Consider the following 25,588-nt stretch of genomic DNA (forward strand, 5'->3'; position numbering starts at 1 on the left):
GCAATTTGGGCTCTCTTGGTTAAGAGCCCCCATCTTGACCTGGGCCACATACTGTTCACTTACAGAACTAGCGTGGAGACATCCCCTTCTCAACAATCTTGTCTCCCCAAGAAACTGGCCAAACACGGCCACTTGGTAATAGGACTGTTTAACTTTCTTAAGAGCTTTCACTTCATCTGAGACCTTCTCAAAGCTATCCACACTGGATCCTTCAACAGGAAAGTCAGTGGATCCATTCACAACAGAAAATTTCTGCCTGTTAGGAACTGAAACTGTCTTGATTAAATCACTTTCACACCCTTCAGTGGCAGTAAACTGCTTGCAAAGACTACTATGAGGATTCCTTTCCCTAGGAGTTTTTCTATGCAACAATTCACCCTTCACAGAAATTCTGCTCTTACCCTCTTCACCAAGGGCTTGCTCTAAAGGAACACTTTCCTGAGCAAAAACAGACTCTTTCTGGGTCTCCCTTACATCCAGAATTACCTCTGGCCCATCCGGCGGATTCCTACACCATCCCCTTTCAGGCAAACTTACAGACTTCCTAGATAAAAGGTTAGAAGCATTCTCCTTCCCTTTGCCACACACAAGTTCAGGAATCTTTTCCTTCTTGCTACAGGTTTCCACACCCTCAGTATGTAAAATAATCAAATCACCTTCCTGCTCTCCTTGTGCCCTGGCTAGGATCTCACCCTGATTAAACAGAGTTGTTACACCCTTTCCGAACAACACACTAGCAATAGGCAAAATACAAGCACCAGAATTGTCTGGTCTCTGGGATTTTACGTAGACACTAACTGGATGCGACCTAGTTATGGTGCCATTCTCCCGAGCAGACACAAACTTAGGACCATTCCCTTCCTGGGCTTTAGTTGAATCCAGAACCAACTCTGAGACAACTGCACTATTCTCAACCATCACAGGCTGAAAGACCCCTTCTGTCTGCTCCACATACAAAGAAGAGCCGGACACACTTTCTCCTTTCCCAGACACCCAGCTTGGGATCTCTTTCCCCTTGTCCCAGCACACAGGGCTGGTCACAGACAACTGCTTGGAGACCGGGGTAGCTCCCTCCATAGGCAAGTCAATACCCCTGGCAGACACAGGCACGTTTCCTTCCCTGTCCCAATTCTCCACCCAGGTAACCGGTAAGGTCCAGGGACATTCCTCTTCCACTCTCCTCGCCTTCCCACCCTGCTGACTAGACACAGCCATCAGCTCACAAGGCTGCCTAGGCTCATCCAAACTTTCCTTCCCAAGCACCTTGCCACTCCCAACAGATCCCCTGCCCTGCCTGTGTCTCCCCACCTCAGCTGGGGTCTCAGCTCCCACTGTGCTCAGCGCTGCCCTTGCTGTCCCAGTGGGGGTAGGCAGCGAGCTCGCTGCTTTCCTTGCTGCATCAGAGCCTGCATGAGCCCCCTGAGCCCCCCTCTCTGGTGCGCAGGGGGGCGAGGAACATCTCTCTGTCCCAGGATCTCGCCACCCCAGGATGTCTCCCCATTGACCATCACCTTCCGTTCTCACTGGGGAGGGGCTTGACCCCAGGAAACTTGCTCTCTCAGACTCAGCTCCAATCCCGTCCGTCTCCGATCCCCCGATGGGGAACCCGATCATGAAGACCCCCGTCTGGTCGGGGACAGGAGTCTTAGGGATGCCTGGCTACCACTGCAGCTGCTCCCAGATCCTGCTATAGCCTCATTTGGGGTCAGGAATCTGCTTCTTAGAGTGATCATCCTCCTCCAGCTGCACGATTAATTGTGCCTTGGTGAACTTTCCAATGTGTAACCCTCTGTTTGTCCTTTGCAATGTCCTTCTTAAGGAGATGGTGACAGGCCATCACTCCGTTGTTCCCAGGTTGCTGTGGACTTACAGGCCTGTGTGCTCTCAGCTCCCCACGGTTTCCAGGGAGAACCCCTAGTGAGCCAGCCCTTCTCGAGGTCACCACCTCTTTGCCAGTGTCGAGCTGCAGACTCCTCTGCCCCTTGGACTGCTCGCTGCAATCCCCAGGGGAACCCTGTTACTGCAAAAGTCCTTCTCTCTCCCAGAGCGAAGCCACAGGCTCCTCCGCCCCTGAGACTGCTCACCGCAGTCCTCAGGGGGCCCCCATTACTGCACAGTCCTTCTCGGTGGTCACACACTCCCAGGGGTTAACTACCCCCCGAAACCGCTCCTCTCTGAGCCTTCAGCACGCCTGGTCCTCGGCGATCCCCCTTCGTTTTATTGCTCCCCAGTCACTTACTGCAGGAAGCGCCGTCCACGAGGTGCAGTACCTCCCACCCCTGCCACCAGTTGTCATGAAGGCCCCCGGGCGATGCTCTGGAACTGCTCCCCATGAAGCCAGGCAGGACTCTGGGGAAGTCTCCTTTCTGGGAGCAGCCTGTCTGCAGGACACACAGCTCACACAGCTTCCACCTTCCTGGGTCTGACCTCGGAGCATTCAGCCTCCTCTGCCCCATCCGTGCGCTTCCCACAGCGAGGCCGCCCAGGCGGGGCTCCTGGGGAAGCGAGAGGGTCCTGCCCCCCAACTCCGCAGTCAGACGTGACTCTCAGCCAGCCAGTAAAACAGAGGTTTATTAGATGACAGGAACATGGTCTAAAACAGAGCTTATAGGTGCAGAGAACAGGACCCCTCAGCTGGGTCCATTTTGGGGGGCAGTGAGCCAGACAACCACGTCTGCCCTTCTCTCCATGTCCCCAGCCAACCCCAAACTGACTCCCCCTCCAGCCCCCCCTCCTCTGGGCTTTGTTCCTTTCCCGGGCCAGGAGGTCACCGGATTCCTTTGTTCTCCAGCCCTTTAGCTCTCACCTTGCAGGGGGGAAGGGACTAGGCCATCAGTTGCCAGGAAGCAGGGTGTCGGCCATTCTCTATGTCCAGACCCCTGCACACACCTGCCCTCTAGGGCTCTGCAACAATCATATGCCCTTATCCCACCCCTAAATACGTAAGACCTGTCTAGGGGAAACTGAGGCACCCCCACACTATTCAGAGGAAACATTAAGAACAGTCACGCTTCCCCCCAGGCCAGGGCCCTGTCTTTCCTTCCCCGCCACCCCACCTCCAGATTACAGCAGGCTTTGGGGAAGAGTGGGGGCTTGTTCCGCTGCAGGGTATTGCTGGGTGCCATTGAGTTAAGCCTTCCCGAGGGTTTCCAGCTGTTTCATCAATCTATTTCAATGATTCTCGTCAGCCAGAGAGATCTTCTCCTTTCTGGTAGAGTCACTGATGCACATTTTTTTGGAAAATCTGAACGGTTTTAAGAGAAAAACCCCACCACCCTCTCTCTCTCTCCCCCCTGGCTCTGCTTGACCTGGGCTGAGTTCTGTTATCCTCACCCTGTAAAAACCCCATTGCTATCTGGGTGGGGGGAACCAGTCGAGGTTTTAACAAGACCCAAAATAATATACTGTGCAAAATGAAAACCTTTGCAGTTCTGTGAGGAAAGCTGCCGAGGGCCTGACTGTTGGCGTTGGTTATGCAGGCAAGATGGTTTTCACTATAAGCGAAGGAGTGAATTGAACCCAGACGCTTATTAGAGGCGCCCTGTTTCGGTTTGCTTGTAACTAGGCTTGGACAGGTTAGATTTTTATGGGTGAATGTTGATTTCACCGCCCGCAATAAACTGAGGAAAAATACTTCCATGCCTAACAATGGAAACTGACGGGCAAAGTAAGAAGAATGCTGCTTGAGAGCTTATTAGTTTGATTTAAGGGTCTTTGCTTTGTATTTTGGCACGTGATATAGACATTCTGTGGTTTAACGATCGCAAAGCTTTCACTTTTCCAATCTGTCTGGTCGTTAAATAATTGATGCCCGCCAATTTCCTGTGACTGTGGAAAATTTAAAATGAAAAACATTTGGGGGCAAAATGCTTGAAACCATCATTTTGCACGGTTGGGATTTAAATATGCAAACACTGGGGGGAAGTGCTTCAAAATAAATATTGATATTATCCATTGAAATTAAAACAAACAAAAACTTCTGCCAGGCCTACTTATAACTTTGGCAAACTTTTAACTGTTTGCATTAAATGGTCCAGTCCAGGTCTTTGCCTCAGGCTGACTTTTGGGAGACCATTTCAGCCAAAATAGCTCAGCCATTTCTGAGAACGAAGATAGGAACAAAATATGGCATTTTCCCCGTGTGAAATTCTTAGGACTTTCTTTGAGGCGCTCCAGCGCGCACCCCCCCCCCCCAGCTTTGGAGCAGGGACTTGAAATCTGGCGGGGATCACAGCCGTGGTGTCAGGGACGTGGCTTTTGCTGTTCCTGGGGAGCGGGATTCTGCCCTTGTCTGTGTCGCAGAGTTCCCCGGGAGACGTTGGCCACTTACACCAAATGCTTTCCAGATGGTCTTCCTCCCTTTCTGAGTGCCCAAAGTGAGCAGCCGGCCGTGTGCTTGCAGCTGGAGGCGCGGGGAGCTGTGCTGTGAACACACCAGGCTCTATGTGACACAACACATTGCTGCCTCAGTGCCTCTGTTCTCCCTCTAAAATGGGAGAACAGGGCCGGTAAGAGAAATCAAGGCACGGGAAGCACTCGGCTCCCAGAAGGCCGAGCACTGGGGGAGCTGGAGCATTGCGTCTCCAGCAGAGCTGTGTCACTCCAACACCTGTCAAACAGCTGGGAGGAAAGACTTCTGAGTTAGTTTCCCTTCAGAGTTGGGTGATCCCCAGTCCGTGTCTCTGGTCCTCCACAGAGACCTCTGGCAAACGCCAGGCTGTAGGGGTGGGGGCAGGGGAAGCTGAATTAGCTTATTTTGGGGGAGGAAATCGATTTTCCAGCCTTTGTCATAAAGGAGGGTTAATCATTCCCTCCCCAAATCGGTCCCGCGGGAGTAATTGTCTCTGTGCGGCAGGTCCCCTGGGGTGTGCTGACGTGGCTGATTCAAACAGCCGGTCTGTTTCCAGTGGGGTCCCACTGGGATCGGGGCTATTTAACATCTTCCTCAGTGGCCTGGAAGAAAACAGCAAATTGTCTCTGCTACAGCCTGGAGATGACCTGACAGCTGGGGGCGTGGTGAATAACAAACAGGTCGGGTCACTGATACAGGGCACTCTGGATTGCTTGGTGACCTGGGTGCACGCGAAATACGTGCTTTAGTACAGCTAAACTCCAGAGGGACATGGGTTAATTGGAGAGGGGTCAGAAAAGAGCCATAAGAATGATTCAAGGACTAGTAACCGGCCTGGAAGTGAGAGACGCCAGGAGTTTGGTCGGTTTAGCAGGGGAAGGCTGGGCTAGTGGTTAGGGCACTGGGCTGGCCCTTGACTCCCGACTCCCCGTGTGACCCTGAATCGCTCTGATCTCTTCTGTAAAGCGGGGATCCTCGTGTCTCGCGGGGATTTCCCCCCTCCCGATCCAGGGCCCTCTGGCGATCAGGGTCTCCGCGGGCAGGCAGTCTCAGGTGGGGATTCTGGGCGACCACGGGCTGGTGCTGATGCTGTGTCTGCTTCTCCCCACAGAATGGCCTACAAGGAGAATGTGACCCCTGGTACCAGCATCAGCCTGGCCAAGGTGAGCTGATCTTGCGGGCCTATGGTGAGAGGGATTCTGTTGTGCCAAGCACTGCACAAAACCCTCTTCCCCCCGCCCGAGATCGAGGCCCACCACCCGGGTGCCGCCAGGGACCCTTTCTCCCCCCGAGATCAGGGCACCATGCAGACTCCCCTGTCCAAGATGAGGTGCCCCCCCATGCCAGGTGCTGAGCCAAAGTGAAAGCCCCCACTCAGCACCTGCAGTACCTAGCTAAGGTACAGGAGCGGTGGCCAGCTGCCACAGACTAGTGATAAATAAGGAAGACAACAGGGCCCTGATTCCGAGCGATTGAGTAAACTGGGTGCAAGCGACCGATGTGTGTTTAACGTGGCTAAGTGTAAATGGAGACGTCTAGGAACATCGGATGTGGGCCACACTTACAAACTGGGGGAAAAAGATTTGCGGGAGGAGGGTGTGGATAATCAGCTGAACATGAGCTCCCAGCACGACCCTGGTATGTACAAACAGGGGAATCTCGAGTAGGAGCGCAGAGGTGACTTTATCTCTGGTTTTGGCCCTGGTGCAGCCACTGCTGGGATCCTGAGTCCACTTGGGGTGGATGCTGATAAATTGGAGAGCAGTCAGAAAAGAGCCCCGAGAACGATTAAAGGGGGAGAAAACCGGCCTTGGGGTGAGAGACGCCAGGAGCTTGGTCTGTTTCACTTACCAAACAGAAGGTGAAGGGGTGAAGTCTCTAAATATCTACACGGGGAACCGATATTTGACAATGGGGATTCTCCATCACTGACAATTTTCACCTCGAGATGGGCTGGTTTTCTAACAGATCTGTTCTAGGATTTCTTTTGAGGCCGGGTCCTGGAGAAACCCCTTCCGGCCTCCAGTGCCTGCCTGTAACCCTCGGTTTCTCTCTCCCCGCCACCCCCCGCACAGTATGGGGTGCTGAACGGGCCAGGCCCCCAGCGAGTCCCCCGGAAGGATCCCTACATGCCCAGTGGCACCCCCTCCGAGTCGCTGCTGGCACAGAGAGCCATGGCCAGCACCAATAAGATTATCCTGAAGTCCTCCAGCATCCAGAAGCCAGGTAAGGAGGGGCAGGTTGGGGGCTGGGGGTACACTCAGGGGCAGGGGAGGAGGGAGGATCTGTGCTCCCCATCCCCCCCCAACAGATCTGCTCAGGCTCAGCCAGGCGTTAATTCAGGGCAGTTTTGAGGCCTGCATTAGACAGGAAGGCAGAGCAGGTGATCTCGGGGTCCTTTTTGGCCTATATCTATGGGTCTAGGAGCTAAGAATGGGGGAGAAACACGGAGTGGGGATTTCCGACCGTCCAGTAGGGCCCATTCGATCAGCCAGCCCGACCTGGCTCGCCCAGGCCAGAGATGGTGGACGGGGCATTGCCCGCACTCTGACGGGACGTCGTCTAGCTCAGCCGGGAGCTGTGGGCGGCCCGCCGGGACCTGTCTTTGGGGAGGGTGGGCACGGTGCAACGGGGAATGCTAGGATGTGACTCTCTCCCTCTCCACAGCTGTCGCGGGCAGGGTGCCCGCTGAACCCAGCTGCGGTCCCCAGGCGACTCAGCCCACCCCACAGTGAGTCCCTCTGCGGGGGCTGGGGTGGGGGGCCGAGGTGACACTTTCCCTTAGAGGGCACTGAGATCTGGCTCCTGTGGAGGGGAGAGCCCTCGCTTTGGGGCTGCCCGTCCTGGCTGACATCCCCCTCACCCTGATCCAGGTGGTTCCCTGGAGATCTGCTGTCTGGGCTAGGGAGATCTGGGGCCAGGGGAGGGGATTTGGGGTGGCAGGGCCCTGGGGGAGCGCTGCTGGGGGGGTGGCTACCAGGGGGAGGGGAGATCTAGGGCAGCTGGGCCCTGGGGAAGGGCTGCCGGGGGGAGGGGAGTTTCTGGGGCGGCCAGGCTCTGGTGGGGGAGGGGGGATCTGGGGGGGCTGGGCCCCGAGGGCAGGGCTGCCCAGATGGGAGGGGTATGTGGGGCGACTGGTATCTGGTGGAGGGATCTGGGGTGGCCAGGGGGGATCTGGGGTGGCTGGGCCCTTTGCAGGGAGGGCTGCCCAGGAGGAGGGGGGAATCTGGGGTGGCCAGGCCCTGTGTGTGGGAGGGGGGATCTGGGGCGGCCAGGCCCTGAGGGGAAAGGGCTGCCTGGGAAGCCGGGGTGGGGGGATGTGGGGCAGCCAGGTCCCGGGGGAGGGCTGCACGGGAGCGGGGGCCCTGGGGGGGGAGGGGGATCTGAGGACGTGCAAATCCCCTGCTGTCCCTTGGCACCCCTTGTTCTGCACCCCCCGACTCTAACCCCGTCCGCCCCCAGGCGAGTCTTTACCATCAATGACTTTGAGATTGGGCGCCCGCTGGGCAAGGGGAAGTTCGGGAACGTGTACCTGGCCCGGGAGCGGGCGTCCCGGTTCATCGTGGCGCTCAAGGTGCTCTTCAAGTCGCAGATGGAGAAGGAGGGCGTGGAACACCAGCTGCGGCGGGAGATCGAGATCCAGTCCCATCTCCAGTGGGTGGGGACGGGCACGGGCGGGGGGGACGCGAAGTGGCTGGGCACGGAGCCCTGCCCCCCCGCAGCCCGTTTGGGGCAGGGTCCTGGCTGGGGGCTCGACCCTGGGAAGGGATTGGTGGGGGGCCCCCAAAGCCTGGCGTGGAGATAAGGGACTCCGGAGATCGGGAAGCAGAGAGGAGTGGGGGTGGCCCGGGCGCAGCCCTGAAGCCGTGGATTGGACCCATCTGGGGGGGCCGTCCTGCACTGGGGCACCCCCACAACACCCGCCCCAGTAACCGATGTCCCAGGCTGTGCATGTGGGGGTCTCTCCGGCGGGGGGATCTGGAGCAGAGACGAGGGCTGGCGCCCCCATTGGGAGGGGAGACCCCCCCACCCCAGCTGCCCTGGCCCTAGGTGATCTGACTCCAGCCCTCCCAGAGCAGCCTCGTGGCTGGGATGCTGCAGGATCCAAAGGGGTGGGGGGTGCTAGCCCCTGGGAGGGGGGGCTGACCCCGGGGTGGTGCCGGGGCTGCTGTGCTGCGGGGAGCGGGGCGGGGGGCTCCCTAGGGGTCACTGTGCTGCGGGGTGGGGGGCACTCTCTGCATGCTCAGGCCCGGCTCTGACTGCCCCCCCGCCTTTGGCCCGCAGACACCCCAACATCCTGCGCCTCTATAATTACTTCCATGACAAAAAGCGGGTCTACCTGATCCTGGAGTACGCGCCCCGCGGCGAGCTCTACAAGGAGCTGCAGAAATGCCGGCAGTTCAATGAGCAGAAGACCGCCACGGTGAGCGGGCGGGGGTCTGGCAGGCGCAGCGCCCCCCAGGCCAGAGCAGATGGGGGCGCCATTCCCAGCTCAGAGCACGTGGGCTGCAGCCCCCTGTTAGATACAGGCCTGGCACGTGCCATCTCCACCTTGGCTGTGAGGGCGGCGTGGTCTAGTGGGTAGATCACTGGCTGGGAGTCAGGACGCCTGGCTTCTCTGCCAGGTTCTGAGAGCGGTGTGCGGTCTAATGGTTAGAGCAAGGGGGCTGGGAGCCAGGAGTCCTGGGTTCTCTCCCTGGCTCTGGGAAGGGAGTGGGGGCTGGTGGGTCAGAGCTGGGGGGCTGGGAGCCAGGAGTCCTGGGTTCTCTCCCTGGCTCTGGGAAGGGAGTGGGGGCTGGTGGGTCAGAGCCGGGGGGCTGGGAGCCAGGACTCCCGGGTTCTCTTCCTGGCTCTGGGAGGGAAGTGGGGGCTAGTGGATAGAACAGGGGGTTCTGGGAGCCAGGACTCCTGGGTTCTTTTCCTGGTTCAGGGGGGAGTGGGGACCAGTGACAGCTCCGCTCCTGCCCTTCTGCAAGTCACTTCCCCTCTCTATTGCCTCAGTTTCCCAATCAGCAGACTGGCCCCAGCGTGGCACTAGGGGATGCTGTGGGGCAGGGAGCGGGGCAGGTGGCTGAGCAGGGGGCGCTCTCCCCTGGCAGGCAGGGCTGGCCCCAGGGCGGCGCTAGGGGGCGCTGTGCTGTGGGGAGTAGAATATCATTGAGCATTTTCCGGTACAGGCAGAGGAACTAAGTGACGTTTTCCCCCTAACGTTTATTTTTAACCTGTGCGCCCCCATTTTTCAGGGGCAGTAAGAAGGGGGCTGGTGGAAACAAGTGGGTATTTTCCTTGTTTCAAAGGCCTTCCATCCCCCCACCCCCAGCGTTTTTTAAAAGCTTGGATTTCAGAGGGGAAATGGGGGGTTTCGGCCGGCCCAGCCCCCTGACAGCCCGCGCTCTGCCCCACAGCTCATGGAGGAGCTCGCTGACGCGCTCATTTACTGCCACGCCAAGAAGGTGATCCACCGCGACATCAAGCCGGAGAACCTCCTCATGGGCCTCAAGGGCGAGCTCAAGATCGCCGACTTCGGCTGGTCCGTGCACGCGCCCTCGCTCAGGTGAGAGCCGGCCGGGGGCGGGAGGGAGGGTCCCTGCCCCGTCTTCAGCGTGGCGCTCACCCCGCACCGCTCCCCCGCAGGCGGAGGACCATGTGCGGCACGCTGGATTACTTGCCCCCCGAGATGATCGAGGGCAAGACGCACGACGAGAAGGTGGATCTGTGGTGCATCGGGGTCTTGTGCTATGAGCTCCTGGTGGGGCAGCCGCCCTTCGAGAGCTCCACCCACACGGAGACATATCGCCGCATCACCAAGGTGAGGTGGGGCCGCGCTGCCCCAGAGCTGGCCGCAGCTCGGCGCTGGGCGAGGGGTCCCTGAGTAACCAGCCACCCCGCCCCAGAGCTGGCCGCATCTCGGCGCCGGGCGAGGGGTCCCTGAGTAACCAGCCGGCCTGCCCCAGAGAGATGTGGCAGAATAACTCGTGGCACATTGTGGGGGGGCTGCACAGGCAATCCCCCATCACCCTAAGGCTGCTGCTGTGGGCTTTGGCCGCCAAGGGGCCACTAGCCCTTTGGCATCCCTATGAGGCGTCCCCCAAGTCTGGGATGATCTGTGCTCTTGCCCCTCAGTCCTGAGCTCCAGGCTGAGGGCGTTACCCCAGCTCCAAGTGGGAAGACGGGCGCAAAGGAGCGTCCTCCCCTAGTTCCCACAGCAGAGAAGAGAACCCAGGAGTCCTGGCTGCCAGCCCCTCCTGCTCTAACCCCGAGACCCACTCCGCGAGTCGGGGCTCGACCCCAGGGGTCTGGGCTCTCTGACTCTGCGTGCCCCCGGCAGGTGGATCTGCAGTTCCCGCCGTTCATGTCGGAAGGCTCCCGGGACCTGATCTCCAAGCTGCTGCGCCATAACCCCGCCGAGCGGCTGCCGCTGCAGGCCGTGCTGGAGCACCCCTGGGTGAAGGCCCACTCCCGCCGGGTGCTGCCGCCCGTCTTCAACCCCGCCCCTGCCAACTAGCCCTGCCCCGCGGCCTCTTTCATCCCTCGGCCGGGGCGGGGAATGGGGCCAGTCCCCGCCTCCTCCGCCTGGCCTCCCTCGGTGCTGCCCCCCCTCGGCCGGTCCCGGGCAGGGGGCACGGGCCGACACGCCCGCTCGGGCCTGTAGATAAAGGTGCGGCTGCCAGGCCCTGGCAGGTTTCCCAGCTGGGGGGATCTGGCTCCAGGACCCCCTCCACAGTTGGCCCTTTCGCTGGCTGCCTTCCCAGCTGTCGGGCTAGCCCCCCTCACTCCCAGAGGGGCAGCGGGTCCCTGCCTGCCTCTCCTTTCCTGCCAGGGGGCCGGGGGATGCCCCGGCATGGCCTGTTTTAAATGTCCCCGCGGGAGGCTGCGTGCTCCCTGCCCTCCTTTTAATAAAATTTGGAGTTACTTTGCCGTGGGGTCCTATTGTGTTTGTCTGTGTTGGGGGGGGGGGCAGTTTGGGGCCCACAGAGCCAGGATCCCCTGTGGGGTTTGGGCGTATGAATCTGGTTCCGGGCTGGGTGGGGTGCTGCGGGGTGGCGAGTTCAGCAGGGGGGCCTCTCTCCTGGCCGGCAGGGCTGGCCCCAGGGTGGCACTAGTGGGGGCTGTAGGGCAGGGACACAGCAGGGGGCGCTCTCCCCCACCATGCCCTGAAATACAGCCATTGCTGGGGCCCTCTCCCCGGTGCCCTTGGCTGCCTGGCCCCCCAGCCCTCGCAGGGACTCGCCCACCAGACAGTGCCCTATGCCCCTGCCTGCTGACTTGGGGGGCAGAGCCTCTTCTCACCCACCGCTTGCCCCATCTCCTCCACTCAGCCTCAGCTCGGGGTGGGGGGATCCCTCTGGCCTCGCCTGTGTGTAGGGGACTGACCCAGCCCCACAGCTACAGGGGGCCGGGCACCTTCTGCCCTCCATCCCAGCATCTCACCTGTCCTGGGGGGGAGGAGGGGTAGAATAGGACGGACAAGGCCCTTTCTTGGTCCCCTGTTGCCCCCTCCCTTTATTTGCCCCCATCTCCCTGGTCTCCCCCCCCTTGTTGCCCCATGACCCTTTCTCACTCTTTGTCTGCCCCCAGCGTTATCTGCCCCCTTTGCTGCCCCTCCCCCTTCATCGGCCCCTGGATTGCCCCGCCCCCTCCCATGTGGCCCCGCCCCCTCGCACGGCCCCGCCCCCCCCGCTGATTGCAGGGGCTTCGGGTCCAGCCGCTCCCCCTCCTGGCCCCCCGCCCCTCACCCGCCCAGGTGCCCGGATGCGCCAGCCCGGCCGCCATCTTCCCCGCTCGGCTCAGGGACCCGCGCCACTCGCCGAGCGCCCGCCCCGCCGCAGACCCCGGCCCGCGCCGCCGCCGCCCCCGACATGTGAGTAGCCCCCGATGCAAGAAGGGGAGCAGCGTGCAATGGTCCCCGGGCTGCATCGCCTCGGGTGCATGCCAGAGCCGGGCTCCCCGCGCCCCCGCAGGGGCTGGGCGCTCCGCCGACCCCAGGGCTCAGCAAAACGGGGGGCAGGGGGCTGCTCAATGCAAGGCGGTAAAGGGCGTGCAGTGCTCCGCGGGCTGCATAAAGCCGGGGGGATGCGAGATCCGGGCCCTTCCGCCGCCCCCGCAGGGAAAGGGGGCTCATCCACCCTCCCAATGGATGGGTGCAAGGCGGTAAATAGCGTGCAATGCTCGCCAGGCTGCGTAAAGCGGGGTGCATGCAAGATCCGGGGTTCCCCCCCGTCCCCGCAGGGGATGGCAGCTTGTGCACCCTCCCAATGGATGAGCTCGGTAAAGCCAAGGTTGGGGTGTGCTCAATGCAAGGAGATAAATAGCGTGCAATGCTCCCTAGGCTGCATAAAGCGGGGTGCACGCAAGGTCCGGGGTTCCCCTGTCAAGGGAAGGGGGCTCATCCACGCTCCCAATGGATGGCTCCGTGAGGCAGGGTAGAGGCATCCTCAGGGCAAGGAGAAGAATAGGCTCTGGTGCGGGATGATGCCCGGGCTGCATCGCCCCGGGTGATTTCCTTGCCCTTTTCCCCATTTGGGGGGCTTATTCCCAAAAGCCAGGGGCCCCCGGGGCTGGGTGCAGCCGGCAAGGGCAGGGACGGGACTAGGGGATCGATAGCAAGGGGATCGATATCTTGCAATGCACCTCTGCTTGCATTAACCCCCCCCCGCCCCAATGCATCAGCTAGCCGCAATCTTCCTGCCCCACCCGGGGGGGGTCCGATCACACCCGTTGGCACCCGCGCCAGCAAAGCCCGGTTGCACAGAAAGGACCGGCGTGCCCCTGGCTGTGTTCCCTGCCATGCACGAAGGAAAGTGGGTGCCAGGGGGCTGGGTTGGGGGACCCCTGCAAAGGGGCAGGGGGAGGGCTGCATTGCTCCTCCGTGGTGGGGGCCAAGAGGCTGGAGAGAGAAGAATGAGGGAGAGGGACATAGGGCTATGGGGGGAACCTGGGATGGGGAGGAAGAGGGAGATTTGGGGGCAGGGGCTTGTCGGGGGGGGGGGGCGGGAGTCTTGTGGGGGGACTGAGGGAGGGGGGCGGGAGCCTGGCATGGGAGGGTAGCCTTGGATGGGGAGCAGAGGGAAATGGGGGGCAGAACCCTAGGATGGGGAACAGAGGGAGAGGAGGATGGGGGGCAGGAGCTGGGGATGGGGGGCAGAGGGAGAGGGGAATGGGGGGCGGGAGCCAGGGATGGGCGGCAGGAGCATCATCCCATCTCTTCCCCCCTGCCCCAGCAGACCTGGGCAGCTGAAATCCCCCCCCCCCCACCATGTCATGCAGGGGTACCCCCCAGTGCTCCCCCATAGACAGGGGGCATCGGAGCCCTGCCCAATATGGGGATCTGGGGTGGGGGGGCTGCGTCCCCCATTTCTCCTGCCGGGTATTTTTAGCTCCGGTGGCAGGATGACGCTGAACATGGCTGCCCATTGGCAGCCCGGCTCTCCCCCCGTACCCCACCCCCACACATGTTTTGCTTTCCTGGGGGGGGGGGGCGGCAGTTCTCCAGCGCCCCCCAGCCTCCGATGCGGAGGCCTTGTGGCCAGTTGTAGCCCAGCCCCCCACCGGCCGGGATCGTTTCGGGGGGGGGGGCGTCGTTCTTTATTTTTAGAGGAGACGGGAAGGTCACGAAGAAACAGACGGAGAATGGAGTGAGCCGGGTTGGGGGGGTAGGATGTGGGACGGGCTGGGGGATGGAGGGAGGACAGGGCAGCAGTGGGGTGTGTGATGGGGTAGGATGGGGGCGGGTTGGGGGATGGGGGGAGGACAGGGCAGGTGGTGGGGTTTGGGCGGGGTGGGATGTGGGGCTGGGGGGTGGGAGGGATGGAGGACAAGGCAGCAGTGTGGGGGGGGATGTGAGGCTATTGGGCGGGTTGGGGGTGGATGGAAGACAGCAGCAGTGGGGTGTGAGGGGGTGGGATGTGGGGCTGGAGGGCGGGTTGGGGGATGGATGGAGGATAGGACAGCAGTGGGGTGTGGTGGGGTAGGCCGGGGGGCGGGTTGGGGGATGGAGGGAGGACAGGGCAGGTGGTAGGGTTTGGGGGGGTAGGATGTGGGGCTGGGGGGTGGGAGCAATGGAGGACAGGGCAGCAGTGTGTGGGGGGGAATGTGGGGCTGGAGGGCTGGTTGGGGAGTGGATGGAGGACAGGGCAGTAGTGGGGCGTGGGGGTTGGGATGTGGGGCTGGCAGGGCCCTGGGTATGTTGGAGGGGCATAGGGCATTGGGGCAGGGCAAGACTGTGGTCCTACCCCTCCCCAACTCAGACCCCCCTCCCCTCCCAGAGCTGGGGTTAGAACCCAGGAGTCCTGGCTCCCAGCCCCAAACCCACCAGCCCCTTCTTCCCCCACAAGCCAGGAGAGAACCCAGGCGTCCTGGCTCCGGGGTCCCTCCCTGGCCTGCAGTGGACGAGCAGCAGGGCTGCTGTGGGTCTTTGGCTGTGTGATGGCGGGGCGGGGGGCGGCCGTGCCTGTTTTGGGGCCCCCCAGGAGCTGTGTGCGTGTTGGGGAAGGGGAAGGGGAATGGCCGATCTCACTGCCCCCAAACCCCTTCTCTAGGAGGGGCAGCTGCCTACCCCTCTCCCGGTGACCTCAGCCCCCTACAGCCGGGGATTCTCTGCCCACGGAAGCTCTAGGGCCCCGGGAGGGGGGTCTGCACACGCCCCCCAGGGACGCTCTAGGGCCCCGGGGCGGGGGGGTCCTGCACACGCATCTCTGTAGGACGGTGTCTGGAGCTGGGGCGTTTAACACAACGAAAAAACCTTAGTACAGTATAAACCAGAGAGAATTTCCCTTCCGCACATGCTATGGAGTGCGGGGGCTGGGCACCAGGACTCCTGGGTCCTCTCCCTGGCTCTGGGAGGGGAGTGGGGGCTGGTGGGTTAGAGCAGGGGGGCTGGGAGCCAGGACTCCTGGGTTCTCTCCCTGGCTCTGGGAGGGGAGTGGAGGCTGGTGGTTAGAGCAGAGGGGCTGGGAGCCAGGACTCCTGGGTTCTCTCCCCGGCTCCAGGAGGGGAGTGGGGGCTAGAGGTTAGAGCAGAGGGGCTGGGAGCCAGGACTCCTGGGTTCTCTCCCTGGCTCCGGGAGGGGAGTGGGGGCTAGAGGTTAGAGCAGGGGGGCTGGGAGCCAGGACTCCTGGGTTCTCTCCCTGGCTCTGGGAGGGGAGTGGGGGCTTGTGGTTAGAGCAGAGGGGCTGGGAGCCAGGACTCCTGGGTTCTCTCCCTGGCTCCGGAGGGGAGTGGGGGCTAGAGGTTAGAGCAGGGGGGCTGGGAGCCAGGACTCCTGGGTTCTCTCCCTGGCTCTGGGAGGGGAGTGGGGGCTAGAGGTTGGAGCCGAGCAGGGGGAGCTGGGAGCCGACCTCCTGGATCACCCAGGCCAGAGAATCTCCCCCTGGCTGGAGGCCAGTAACTTGGGTTTGGCTAAAGCACCCACCCGGCCGGATCCGAGCCCCCAACGCTGGACCGTGCCCCCCACTCCCCCAACCCCGGGCAGCTTGTTGCAAGGGTCCCTTTCCCCCCAGTTAAACACCGGGACCCGATCCTGTCCGGCGCCCCCGGGGTTTTCTCCCCGGGCCGCTCCCCAGATGGAGCCGCATCCCCGCTTGCTCCGGCCCTTGGCTCGGTTCTGGGGCTCGTCTCTGCCCCGCGCTCCGGCGTCCTTTTGAAAAGCTGCCCCCCGGCCCTGCCGCCCGCACTGGAAGCAGGGGCCGGTCACGGGCTAACCCATGCCGCAGCCGGGGCAAATCCCATCCCGGCTCCCCGGAAACACGGCCCTGGGGCGGGGGGAGTTCTCTGCGGATGGTCTGGTGGTCCTGTCCCTTCTGGAAGTTGAATCTTGGCTCCCAGTCCCCTCCTCCTTGCTCTGACCACTCACCCCCACTCCCCTCCCGAGAACCCAGGAGTCCTGGCTCCCAGCCCCCACTGCTCTAACCCACCAGCTCCCACTTCCCTCCCAGAGCTGGGGAGAGAACCCAGGAGTCCTGGCTCCCAGCCCCCCCTGCTCGAACCCACCAGCCCCCACTCCCCTCCCAGAGCTGGGGAGAGAACCCAGGAGTCCTGGCTCCCAGCCCACCTGCTCTAACCACTGGATCCCACTCCCCTCCCAGAGCTGGGGAGAGAACCCAGGAGTCCTGGCTCCCAGCCCCCCCTGCTCGAACCCACCAGCCCCCACTCCCCTCCCAGAGCTGGGGAGAGAACCCAGGAGTCCTGGCTCCCAGCCCCCCCTGCTCTAACCCACCAGCCCCCACTCCGCTCCCAGAGCTGGGGAGAGAACCCAGGAGTCCTGGCTCCCAGCCCCCCCTGCTCGAACCCACCAGCCCCCACTCCCTTCCCAGAGCTGGGGAGAGAACCCAGGAGTCCTGGCTCCCAGCCCCCCCTGCTCGAACCCACCAGCCCCCACTCCCTTCCCAGAGCTGGGGAGAGAACCCAGGAGTCCTGGCTCCCAGCCCACCTGCTCTCACCACTGGATCCCACTCCCCTCCCAGAGCCCTCCCCAGTGCAGTCCCCATTTGCTCTCTCCCCGGCACGGCACTTGGTCGTTTCCCAGCTGATCGCAGCCTACCCCTGCAGGTGGGGATCAGTTCTAGGGGTTCATTCCCCGGTGCTGCCCCAGCAATGCCCCACAGCCCCCCTGCCCAAAGAACCAGGATAGAGGGGCACCCAAGGAGCTGGGGGGGCTGCGGGGAGAGGCTGGCTACGGGGCAAGATTTTGGGGTACTGGCAGTTCAGGAGTGGGGGGCATCTATGGGGTGGGATTGAGGGGCAGTGGGGCACTATGGGGCAGGAGGGAGGGGCTATGGGGCGGGATTGAAGGGCAACGGGGTGCTATGGGGCTGGAATGAGGGGCTATGGGGTGGGATTGAGGGGCGCTGGCAGCGCAGAGGGGGCTATGGGGCAGGATTGAGCGGCTATGGGGCGGGATTGAGGGTTGCTGGCAGCGCAGAGGGGGGCTATGGGGCAGGATTGAAGGGCAACGGGGTGCTATGGGGCTGGAATGAGGGGCTATGGGGTGGGATCGAGGGGTGCTGGCAGCGCAGAGGGGGGCTATGGGGCAGGATTGAGCGGCTATGGGGTGGGATTGAGGGTTGCTGGCAGTGCAGAGGGGGACTATGGGGCAGGATTGAGGGTTGCTGGCAGCGCAGAGGGGGGCTATGGGGCAGGATTGAGCGGCTATGGGGTGGGATTGAGGGTTGCCGGCAGTGCAGAGGGGGGCTATGGGGCAGGATTGAGCGGCTATGGGGTGGGATTGAGGGTTGCTGGCAGTGCAGAGGGGGGCTATGGGGCAGGATTGAGCAGCTATGGGGCGGGATTGAGGGTTGCTGGCAGCACGGAGGGGGGCTATGGGGCAGGATTGAAGGGCAACGGGGTGCTATGGGGCTGGAATGAGGGGCTATGGGGTGGGATTGAGGGGCGCTGGCAGCGCAGAGGGGGCTATGGGGCAGGATTGAGCGGCTATGGGGCGGGATTGAGGGTTGCTGGCAGCGCGGAGGGGGGCTATGGGGCAGGATTGAAGGGCAACGGGGTGCTATGGGGCTGGAATGAGGGGCTATGGGGCGGGATTGAGGGTTGCTGGCAGCGCAGAGGGGAGCTATGGGGCAGGATTGAAGGGCAACGGGGTGCTATGGGGCGGGACCGGGGGCAGCGCCCGCTGTGGCTGGCCGTGTTCGGGGCTGTTTCCCCCTCGCGGGGTCACCGTGACCTTTGCCCTCTGCCCCCCCCCCAGGTCGGCCCCCGCCGCCGCCCCCCCTGCCGCCGGAGGAGAAGGGGGTGGCCCCCCCCCACCGCCCCCCAACCTCACCAGCAACCGGAGGCTGCAGCAGACCCAAGCCCAGGTGGACGAGGTGAGCGTGGGGGGTGGCGGGCGGCCTCCGGACGCCTGGGTCCCTTCCGTGGGCGGGGCCCCCCGTGTCTGACTCCCCCCCCTGCCCCCCAGGTGGTTGACATCATGCGGGTGAACGTGGACAAGGTGCTGGAGCGGGACCAGAAGCTGTCGGAGCTGGACGACCGGGCCGACGCCCTGCAGGCCGGCGCCTCCCAGTTCGAGACCAGCGCCGCCAAGCTGAAGCGCAAGTACTGGTGGAAGAACCTCAAGGTGCGGCCCCCCCGCGGCCCCCCGTCTCCCCCCCGCGGCCCCCCGTCTCCCCCCCGCGGCCCCCCGTCTCCCCCCGTTCCCCCCGCGGCCCCCCGTCTCCCCCCCGCGGCCCCCCGTCTCCCCCCCGTTCCCCCTGCGGCCCCCCCGCGGCCCCCCGTCTCCCCCCCGCGGCCCCCCGTCTCCCCCCCGCGGCCCCCCGTCTCCCCCCCGTCTCCCCCCCGCGGCCCCCCGTCTCCCCCCCGCGGCCCCCCGTCTCCCCCCCGTTCCCCCTGCGGCCCCCCCGTTCCCCCCGCGGCCCCCCGTCTCCCCCCCGTTCCCCCTGCGGCCCCCCCGTTCCCCCCGCGGCCCCCCGTCTCCCCCCCGCGGCCCCCCGTCTCCCCCCCGCGGCCCCCCGTCTCCCCCCCGTTCCCCCTGCGGCCCCCCCGTTCCCCCCGCGGCCCCCCGTCTCCCCCCCGCGGCCCCCCGTCTCCCCCCCGTTCCCCCTGCGGCCCCCTGTTTCCCTCGTCTCCCGACACCCCCTCACAGCCCCCCTCCCTGCGGCCTCCCATTTCCCCCCACAACCCCCTGTCTCCCGACAACCCCCCCCACAGCCTCCCGTTCCCCCCCGCGGACCCCGTTTCCCCCCCCCCACAACCCCTGTCTCCCCCGTGGACCCCCATTTCCCCCCGCGGATCCCGTTCCCTCCCCCCACATCCCCCGTCTCCCGACACCCCCTCACAGCCCCCCCTCCCCGCAGCCTCCCGTTCCCCCCCACAGCCCCCTGTGGCCGCCCTCCCCGCACAGCCCCCCATTCCCCCTGTGGCCCGCCGTTCCCCCCGCAGCCCCCCCATCCTCCCTGCAGCCCCCCATCTCCCCCCACTGCCCCTGACCCCCCATCTCCCCCTGTAGCTCCTGACGCAGCCCCCCATCTCCCCCCGCTGCCCCGACCCCTCCCCGTGGCCCCGCTGATCTCCCGTCTCCCCCGCAGCCCCCTGACACCCTCATCCCTGCCACTCTCTGCCCCATAGCTGCCCTTCCTGGCTCCCTCTGACCCCCTACCCTCCCCCATGGCTCCCCTCCTGGCCCCAAGCCCCTGCCCCCCACCTTCCCCTGACGCTCACGGCCTCTCTCCCCACAGATGATGATTATCCTGGGGGTGATATGCGCCATCATCCTGATCATTATCATTGGTGAGTGGGGGCTGGTGGGGGGGGCGGGGGCGTGTCGGGGCAGCATGTGACCCCCACCCCCTTGGGATATGGGAGAGACAGCTAGGCACCTTTCATGGGGGTGTGGCAGCAAGGAGGTGGGGCTGCCTTTGGCCCCACCCACAGACTGGCCCCGCCCACAGCCACCCCTCAAGATGGCAGGGAAGGGTCGCTGGAAGGGGCGTGGCTTTCCTTGGACCCGCCCACCATCACACCTGCAATACTGAGAGGAAACTGCTGTGAAGGATGATGGGAAGGGGTGTGGCTTCCCTTAGCCCCACCTACCCAGAGACCCACCAGGCTCCCCTTAGTACAGAAATAAAAGGGGTGGAGCTTTTTTTTCACCCCACAGGCCCCGCCCACTGCTGCACCTACAGGGTCCAGCCAATAGTGCAGAAATAAGATCTTCGAGGGGGTGTGGCTTTCTTTGGCCCTGCCCCCAGCCACCCATCCTACTGCAATGAAACAGGCACAGGGTTATTGGGAAGGGGTGTGGCTTGTGAGGCCCCGCCCACAACTGCAGCTGGACGCTGTGGGGTGAAACAGGAGAAGGGTTATTGGGAAGGGGCGTGGCTTTCTGTCGCCCCGTCCACATGGTGGCAAGTAGCCTTAGCACAAAGGAGCCAAGTTAGACCCGGATGGCCTGAAATTTCCTTCCCTCGCTCCCTGGACTTCCCCTTCTCCAGCTGCTGCAGTCTGCTGGGTCCCCCCCACACGCTATTCTTCCCCCCGAGCCCCTTCTGTATTTTTGGGGCACCCATTTGAATGAAGCAAGAGAAATGTCCCATCTCCAAATGCCACTAGCTCCCTCTCCCATCCATAGACATGGCAACATCCACCGCCACCATTAGGTTCCAGGGTTAACACTCACTTGAGATAAACCGGGAGACTTCCTCTTTGCTGTGAAGAAAGCCTCAGTTCCTGTCCTAAACTGTGCTGCTTCCTGTAGGGCTCTTAGGCTGTCCTGGGTCCCCAGAACTGGCTGCATCTCAGCGCTGGGCAAGGGGTCCCTGGGTAACCAGCTGCCCCACCCCAGAGGTGGCCGCATTTCAGCACCGGGCGAGGAGTCCCTGGGTCACCAGCCGCCCCGCCCCAGAGGTGGCCGCATCTCAGTGCCGGGCGAGGGGTCCCTGGGTAACCAGCTGCCCCACCCCAGAGGTGGCCGCATTTCAGCACCGGGCGAGGAGTCCCTGGGTCACCAGCCGCCCCGCCCCAGAGGTGGCCGCATCTCAGCGCCGGGCGAGGGGTCCCTGGGTCACCCGCCGCCCCGCCCCAGAGGTGGCCGCATCTCGGCGCCGGGCGAGGGGGCCCTGGGTCACCTGCCGCCCTGCCCCAGAGGTGGCTGCATCTCGGCGCCGGGCGAGGGGTCCCTGGGTCACCAGCCGCCCCGCCCCAGAGGTGGCCGCATCTCAGCGCCGGGTGAGGGGTCCCTGGGTCACCAGCCGCCCCGCCCCAGAGGTGGCCGCATTTCGGCATCAGCCAAGGGGTCCCTGGGTAACCAGCCGCCCCGCCCCAGAGGTGGCCGCATCTCAGCACCGGGCGAGGGGTCCCTGGGTCACCCGCCGCCCCGCCCCAGAGGTGGCCGCATCTCAGCGCCAGGCGAGGGGTCCCTGGGTCACCAGCCACCCCGCCCCAGAGGTGGCCGCATCTCAGCGCCGGGCGAGGGGTCCCTGGGTCACCCGCCGCCCCGCCCCAGAGGTGGCCGCATCTCAGCGCCGGGCGAGGGGTCCCTGGGTCACCAGCCGCCCCGCCCCAGAGGTGGCCGCATTTCGGCATCAGCCAAGGGGTCCCTGGGTCACCAGCCACCCCGCCCCAGAGGTGGCCGCATCTCAGCACCGGGCGAGGGGTCCCTGGGTCACCAGCCACCCCGCCCCAGAGGTGGCCGCATCTCAGCGCCGGGCGAGGGGTCCCTGGGTCACCCGCCGCCCCGCCCCAGAGGTGGCCGCATCTCAGCGCCAGGCGAGGGGTCCCTGGGTCACCAGCCGCCCCGCCCCAGAGGTGGCCGCATTTCGGCATCAGCCAAGGGGTCCCTGGGTAACCAGCCACCCCGCCCCAGAGGTGGCCACATCTCAGCACCGGGCGAGGGGTCCCTGGGTCACCCGCCGCCCCGCCCCAGAGGCGGCTGCATCTTAAACTAACTCCCGTCTGCTCCCGTCTCTCTTTCCTTTCCAGTTTACTTCAGCACTTAATGGACCCTCGGAAGCCAAAGCCCCCCTCCCTTCCCCAAAAGGAGCTGCGGCCGGGAGAGGCGCGAGGGGCTGCGACCCCCCCCTCCCATGATGTCAGCCATATCTTCCAGCCTCCCCCCCCTTCTCCCCCGGGCCCCCCCGTGGCATGTGTGTCTGTGTTGCGGTGCGTATGGCCGTCCTGTATATAGGCTAACTTATTTATACATATTCTATATTTTGTCTGTTTGTAGATTTATTACTAGATTTACAGCTGTCATGGACCCCACCCCCAATACCTGCTCCCCACCAGTGTTTTCAGTGTCTACTGATTTAATTGAAATATTTTAAGGACCAATCCCCCCCCACCCCCCCCAAAAAAAGTAAAATAGGGGGAACCCAGAAGCCTGAGAAACTCAAGCGCCCCCCCCCTTCCCTTTCAGAGCGATGCCGAGCAACGCGAGAGCCGGGTCCCCCGGCTTGGCTGTGTCTCGGCCCCTGTATAAAGAGCTGCCCCACTCCAGAGCTGGCCGCATCTCAGCGCTCCGGGGAGGGGTCCCTGTATAAACAGCTGCCCCATCCCAGAGCTGGCCGCATCTCAGTGCCGGGCGAGGGGTCCCGGGATAACCAGCCGCCCTGCCCCAGAGCTGGCCGCATCTCAGTGCCGGATGAGGGGTCCCTGTATAACCGTTACCCCGCCCCAGAGCTGGCCGCATCTCAGCGCTCCGGGGAGGGGTCCCTGTATAAACAGCTGCCCCATCCCAGAGCTGGCCGCATCTCAGTGCCGGGCGAGGGGTCCCGGGATAACCAGCCGCCCCGCCCCAGAGCTGGCCTCATCTCAGTGCCGGATGAGGGGTCCCTGTATAACCGTTACCCCGCCCCAGAGCTGGCCGCATCTCAGCGCTCCGGGGAGGGGTCCCTGTATAAACAGCTGCCCCATCCCAGAGCTGGCCACATCTCAGTGCCGGGCGAGGGGTCCCGGGATAACCAGCCGCCCCGCCCCAGAGCTGGCCGCATCTCAGTGCCGGATGAGGGGTCCCTGTATAACCGTTACCCCGCCCCAGAGCTGGTTGCATCTCAGTGCCAGATGAGGGGTCCCTGTATAACCGTTACCCCGCCCCAGAGCTGGCCGCATCTCAGTGCCAGATGAGGGGTCCCTGTATAACCATCACCCTGCCCCAGAGCTGGCCGCATCTCAGTGCCGGATGAGGGGTCCCTGGATAACCATCACCCTGCCCCAGAGCTGGCCGCATCTCTGTGCCGGATGAGGAGTCCCTGTATAACCGTCACCCTGCCCCAGAGCTGGCCACATCTCCGTGCCGGATGAGGGGTCCCTGGATAACCATCACCCTGCCCCAGAGCTGGCCGCATCTCAGTGCCGGATGAGGGGCCCCTGGATAACCATCACCCTGCCCCAGAGCTGGCCGCATCTCCGTGCCGGATGAGGGGTCCCTGGATAACCAGGCGCCCCGCCCCAGAGATGGCCGCATCTCCGTGCCGGATGAGGGGTCCCTGGATAACCATCACCCTGCCCCAGAGCTGGCCGCATCTCCGTGCTGGATGAGGGGTCCCTGGATAACCAGCCGCCCCGCCCCAGAGATGGCTGCATCTCACACCATGCAAAGGGGGGTGTCATAAGTGTCTTTACCTTCCTCTTCTCCCCCCCACATCCCGATCCACCCCCTTCCCTGACCCTGTGAGGTTTTGTAACATTCCTGGATCTGTACAGTGCAGTCTGGCTTTGGGGGGGGCTGGGGGTTGCTCTTCCTACCCCACACCTCATGTGTGGGAGGGGGCAGTGTTGTCACACCCCCAGCTCCAAGCCCTTTAAGAGTCTTAGGGTGGGGGTTGCATGGGGAAAGGGGGGGAGCCCCTAAATCCACCCCTCCCCCATGGCCCAGCGGTTCCAGCTTCTCTCCTCCGGGGGTGGAGAGAGGGGGCAGGCTGGCTCCCCATTAACTGTCTGTCTGACCCCAGAGAGCCCCCCCACCCAGCAGCAGGGCCCAGGCCTGGCTGGGGCAGGGGGGCTCGGTGATCCCGTAGCGGGGGGGGCTGGATAAATCTTGTCACGGGGAGGGGGAGAAGCAGTCACAGCCCAGAGCCAGCGACTCCTTCCCCCCACCCCACCTCCCCCAGAGTGTGGGCACAGATGGGGCATTCCCCTCCCCCACCCGCTAATGGGGGGGGTTCCCTGGTGGCCAGCAGGGGGCGATCCCTGAGCAGCTCTGCAACGTATCCCTGTGTCCTGTGATGAGTGACCCCCACCTTGCCCAGTCCCTCTCCCCCAGCCCTTTGAGGCAGTCATCTGTAGCATTAAACCTTCCCTGCTAGCCCCATAGCGCTAAACCTCTCCCAGCTCCGAGACAGCCCCATAGCACGACCCCTCCCCCCGCCAGCCCCTACAGAACGATCCCCCCCCCCACACACACCCACTGAGGAGATATGACGTCTCTCCGTGCCGAGTGCTCGCTGGGGGGGGGCGGATTGGGCCCCCCCCCCCCCCGCCAGCTTGGAGGGACATTGGCGCGGGGTCCCCTACAAGGCCCGCTTTGGAGGGCGCAGCCTGGCGGTCCTCTGCTCCCCATCTGGAGGGAACGTGGGCGCTAAGGACCTGGCTGGCTCTGCCCCCTGTGAGGCTGGCTTGGCAGCGGGGTGCCCTGGGGGTCCCTTCAACCAGGCTGCGTGGATTGTGAACTGCTGGGGAACAGAGAGTGGGGGGGGCAAATCCCAGGCTGTGTTTTCCTTGGGCCGGGGGGCAGGTGTCACTGCTGCCCCTCGGCTTTGGGGGCACAGGGTCCTCCGTGCCCCACGGTGGGACCAGTGCCCCCTAATTCTAAAGACACCTGGGATGAGGGTGGAGGGGGGGCAGAGCTGGCTGGATTCCCCTAGACCTAGCTAGAGGGAGGGGGGGTTCGGCCTTGCCCCCCACGCACTCCCCAGCAGCAGGCGGGGGGCGAGGCACCCCCTGGAGGGAACGGGGAGTGACTTTATGCTGTGAAAATGTACAATAAATGTCCTGTGGAGAAAGCCCAAGCTGCTGTCCGTCCGTCTGTCTGTGCTGCCATCCGTCCTGGGGAGGGAGCCCTGGATAATCAGTCGCCCCAGAGGTGACCACAACTCAGCGCCGGGCGAGGGGTCCCTGGGTAACCGGCTGCCCTGCCCCAGAGGTGGGTGCATCTCAGCGCCGGGCGACGGGTCCCTGGGTAACCGGCTGCCCTGCCCCAGAGGTGGGTGCATCTCAGCGCCGGGCGAGGGGTCCCTGGGTAACCAGCTGCCCTGCCCCAGAGGTGGGTGCATCTCAGCACCGGGCGAGGGGTCCCTGCGTAACCGGCTGCCCTGCCCCAGAGGTGGGTGCATCTCAGCGCCGGGCGAGGGGTCCCTGGGTAACCGGCTGCCCTGCCCCAGAGGTGGCTGCATCTTGGTGCTTGGTCCCTGTCTAACCAGCTGCCACGCCCCGGAGGTAGCTGCATCTCTGCGCTGGGAGACGGGTCCCTGGGTAACCAGCTGCCCCGCCCCAGAGGTGGCTGCATCTTGGTGCAGGGCGAGGGATCCCTGGCTAACCAGCCGCCCTGCCACATATGTGGTTACATCAGCACTGGGCGAGGGGTCCCTGGATAACCAGCCGCCCCGCCCCGCCCCAGAGGTGGCTGCATCTCTTCTGTCCACACAACCCCCTTATTTCCATTTCTGGAAATAAGGGGGTTAGTGTCTGAGATTCACCGCACCCCCTCCTGCCACGAATCCCACTACCCTCTGAGAACCAGGGGGAGAACCCTGGAGTCCGAACACCCAGGTCCAGCCGCCTCCCTCCCCGCAA

General features: G+C 63.8%; 2 protein-coding genes across 11 annotated transcripts in view; both read left to right on the forward strand.

Annotated features, from left to right (window-relative positions):
* Positions 1 to 11,269, forward strand: part of LOC311514050 (aurora kinase C-like) — a 34,449-nt gene extending 23,180 nt beyond the window's left edge. For all 10 annotated transcript variants that reach the window (XM_084616351.1, XM_084616348.1, XM_084616349.1 and 7 more), the window contains 8 exons: positions 5,463 to 5,514; positions 6,427 to 6,577; positions 7,019 to 7,082; positions 7,814 to 8,005; positions 8,636 to 8,774; positions 9,757 to 9,905; positions 9,986 to 10,160; positions 10,680 to 11,269. In XM_084616351.1, coding sequence (XP_084472477.1) covers positions 5,463 to 5,514; positions 6,427 to 6,577; positions 7,019 to 7,082; positions 7,814 to 8,005; positions 8,636 to 8,774; positions 9,757 to 9,905; positions 9,986 to 10,160; positions 10,680 to 10,856 — 1,099 coding nt within the window. In that variant the 3' untranslated portion in view covers positions 10,857 to 11,269. The remainder of the gene's footprint in view (positions 1 to 5,462; positions 5,515 to 6,426; positions 6,578 to 7,018; positions 7,083 to 7,813; positions 8,006 to 8,635; positions 8,775 to 9,756; positions 9,906 to 9,985; positions 10,161 to 10,679) is intronic.
* An 833-nt stretch (positions 11,270 to 12,102) lies between these two features.
* Positions 12,103 to 24,804, forward strand: VAMP2 (vesicle associated membrane protein 2). Its single transcript, XM_084616361.1, has 5 exons — positions 12,103 to 12,212; positions 18,051 to 18,168; positions 18,261 to 18,419; positions 19,537 to 19,588; positions 21,779 to 24,804. Coding segments are annotated over exons 1-5 (348 nt in total). The 5' UTR covers positions 12,103 to 12,210; the 3' UTR covers positions 21,796 to 24,804.
* Positions 24,805 to 25,588: the final 784 nt, after the last annotated feature.

The sequence above is a fragment of the Lepidochelys olivacea genome, assembly GCF_965140295.1.
Source record: "Lepidochelys olivacea isolate rLepOli2 genome assembly, chromosome: 28".
Lineage (NCBI taxonomy): Eukaryota > Metazoa > Chordata > Testudines > Cheloniidae > Lepidochelys > Lepidochelys olivacea.

Coding starts and splice junctions, on each gene's coding strand:
- VAMP2 (XM_084616361.1), top strand. Junction 18,169..18,260: donor CCCAAGCCCAGGTGGACGAG/GTGAGCGTGGGG, acceptor CCTGCCCCCCAG/GTGGTTGACATCATGCGGGT. Junction 18,420..19,536: donor ACTGGTGGAAGAACCTCAAG/GTGCGGCCCCCC, acceptor CTCTCCCCACAG/ATGATGATTATCCTGGGGGT.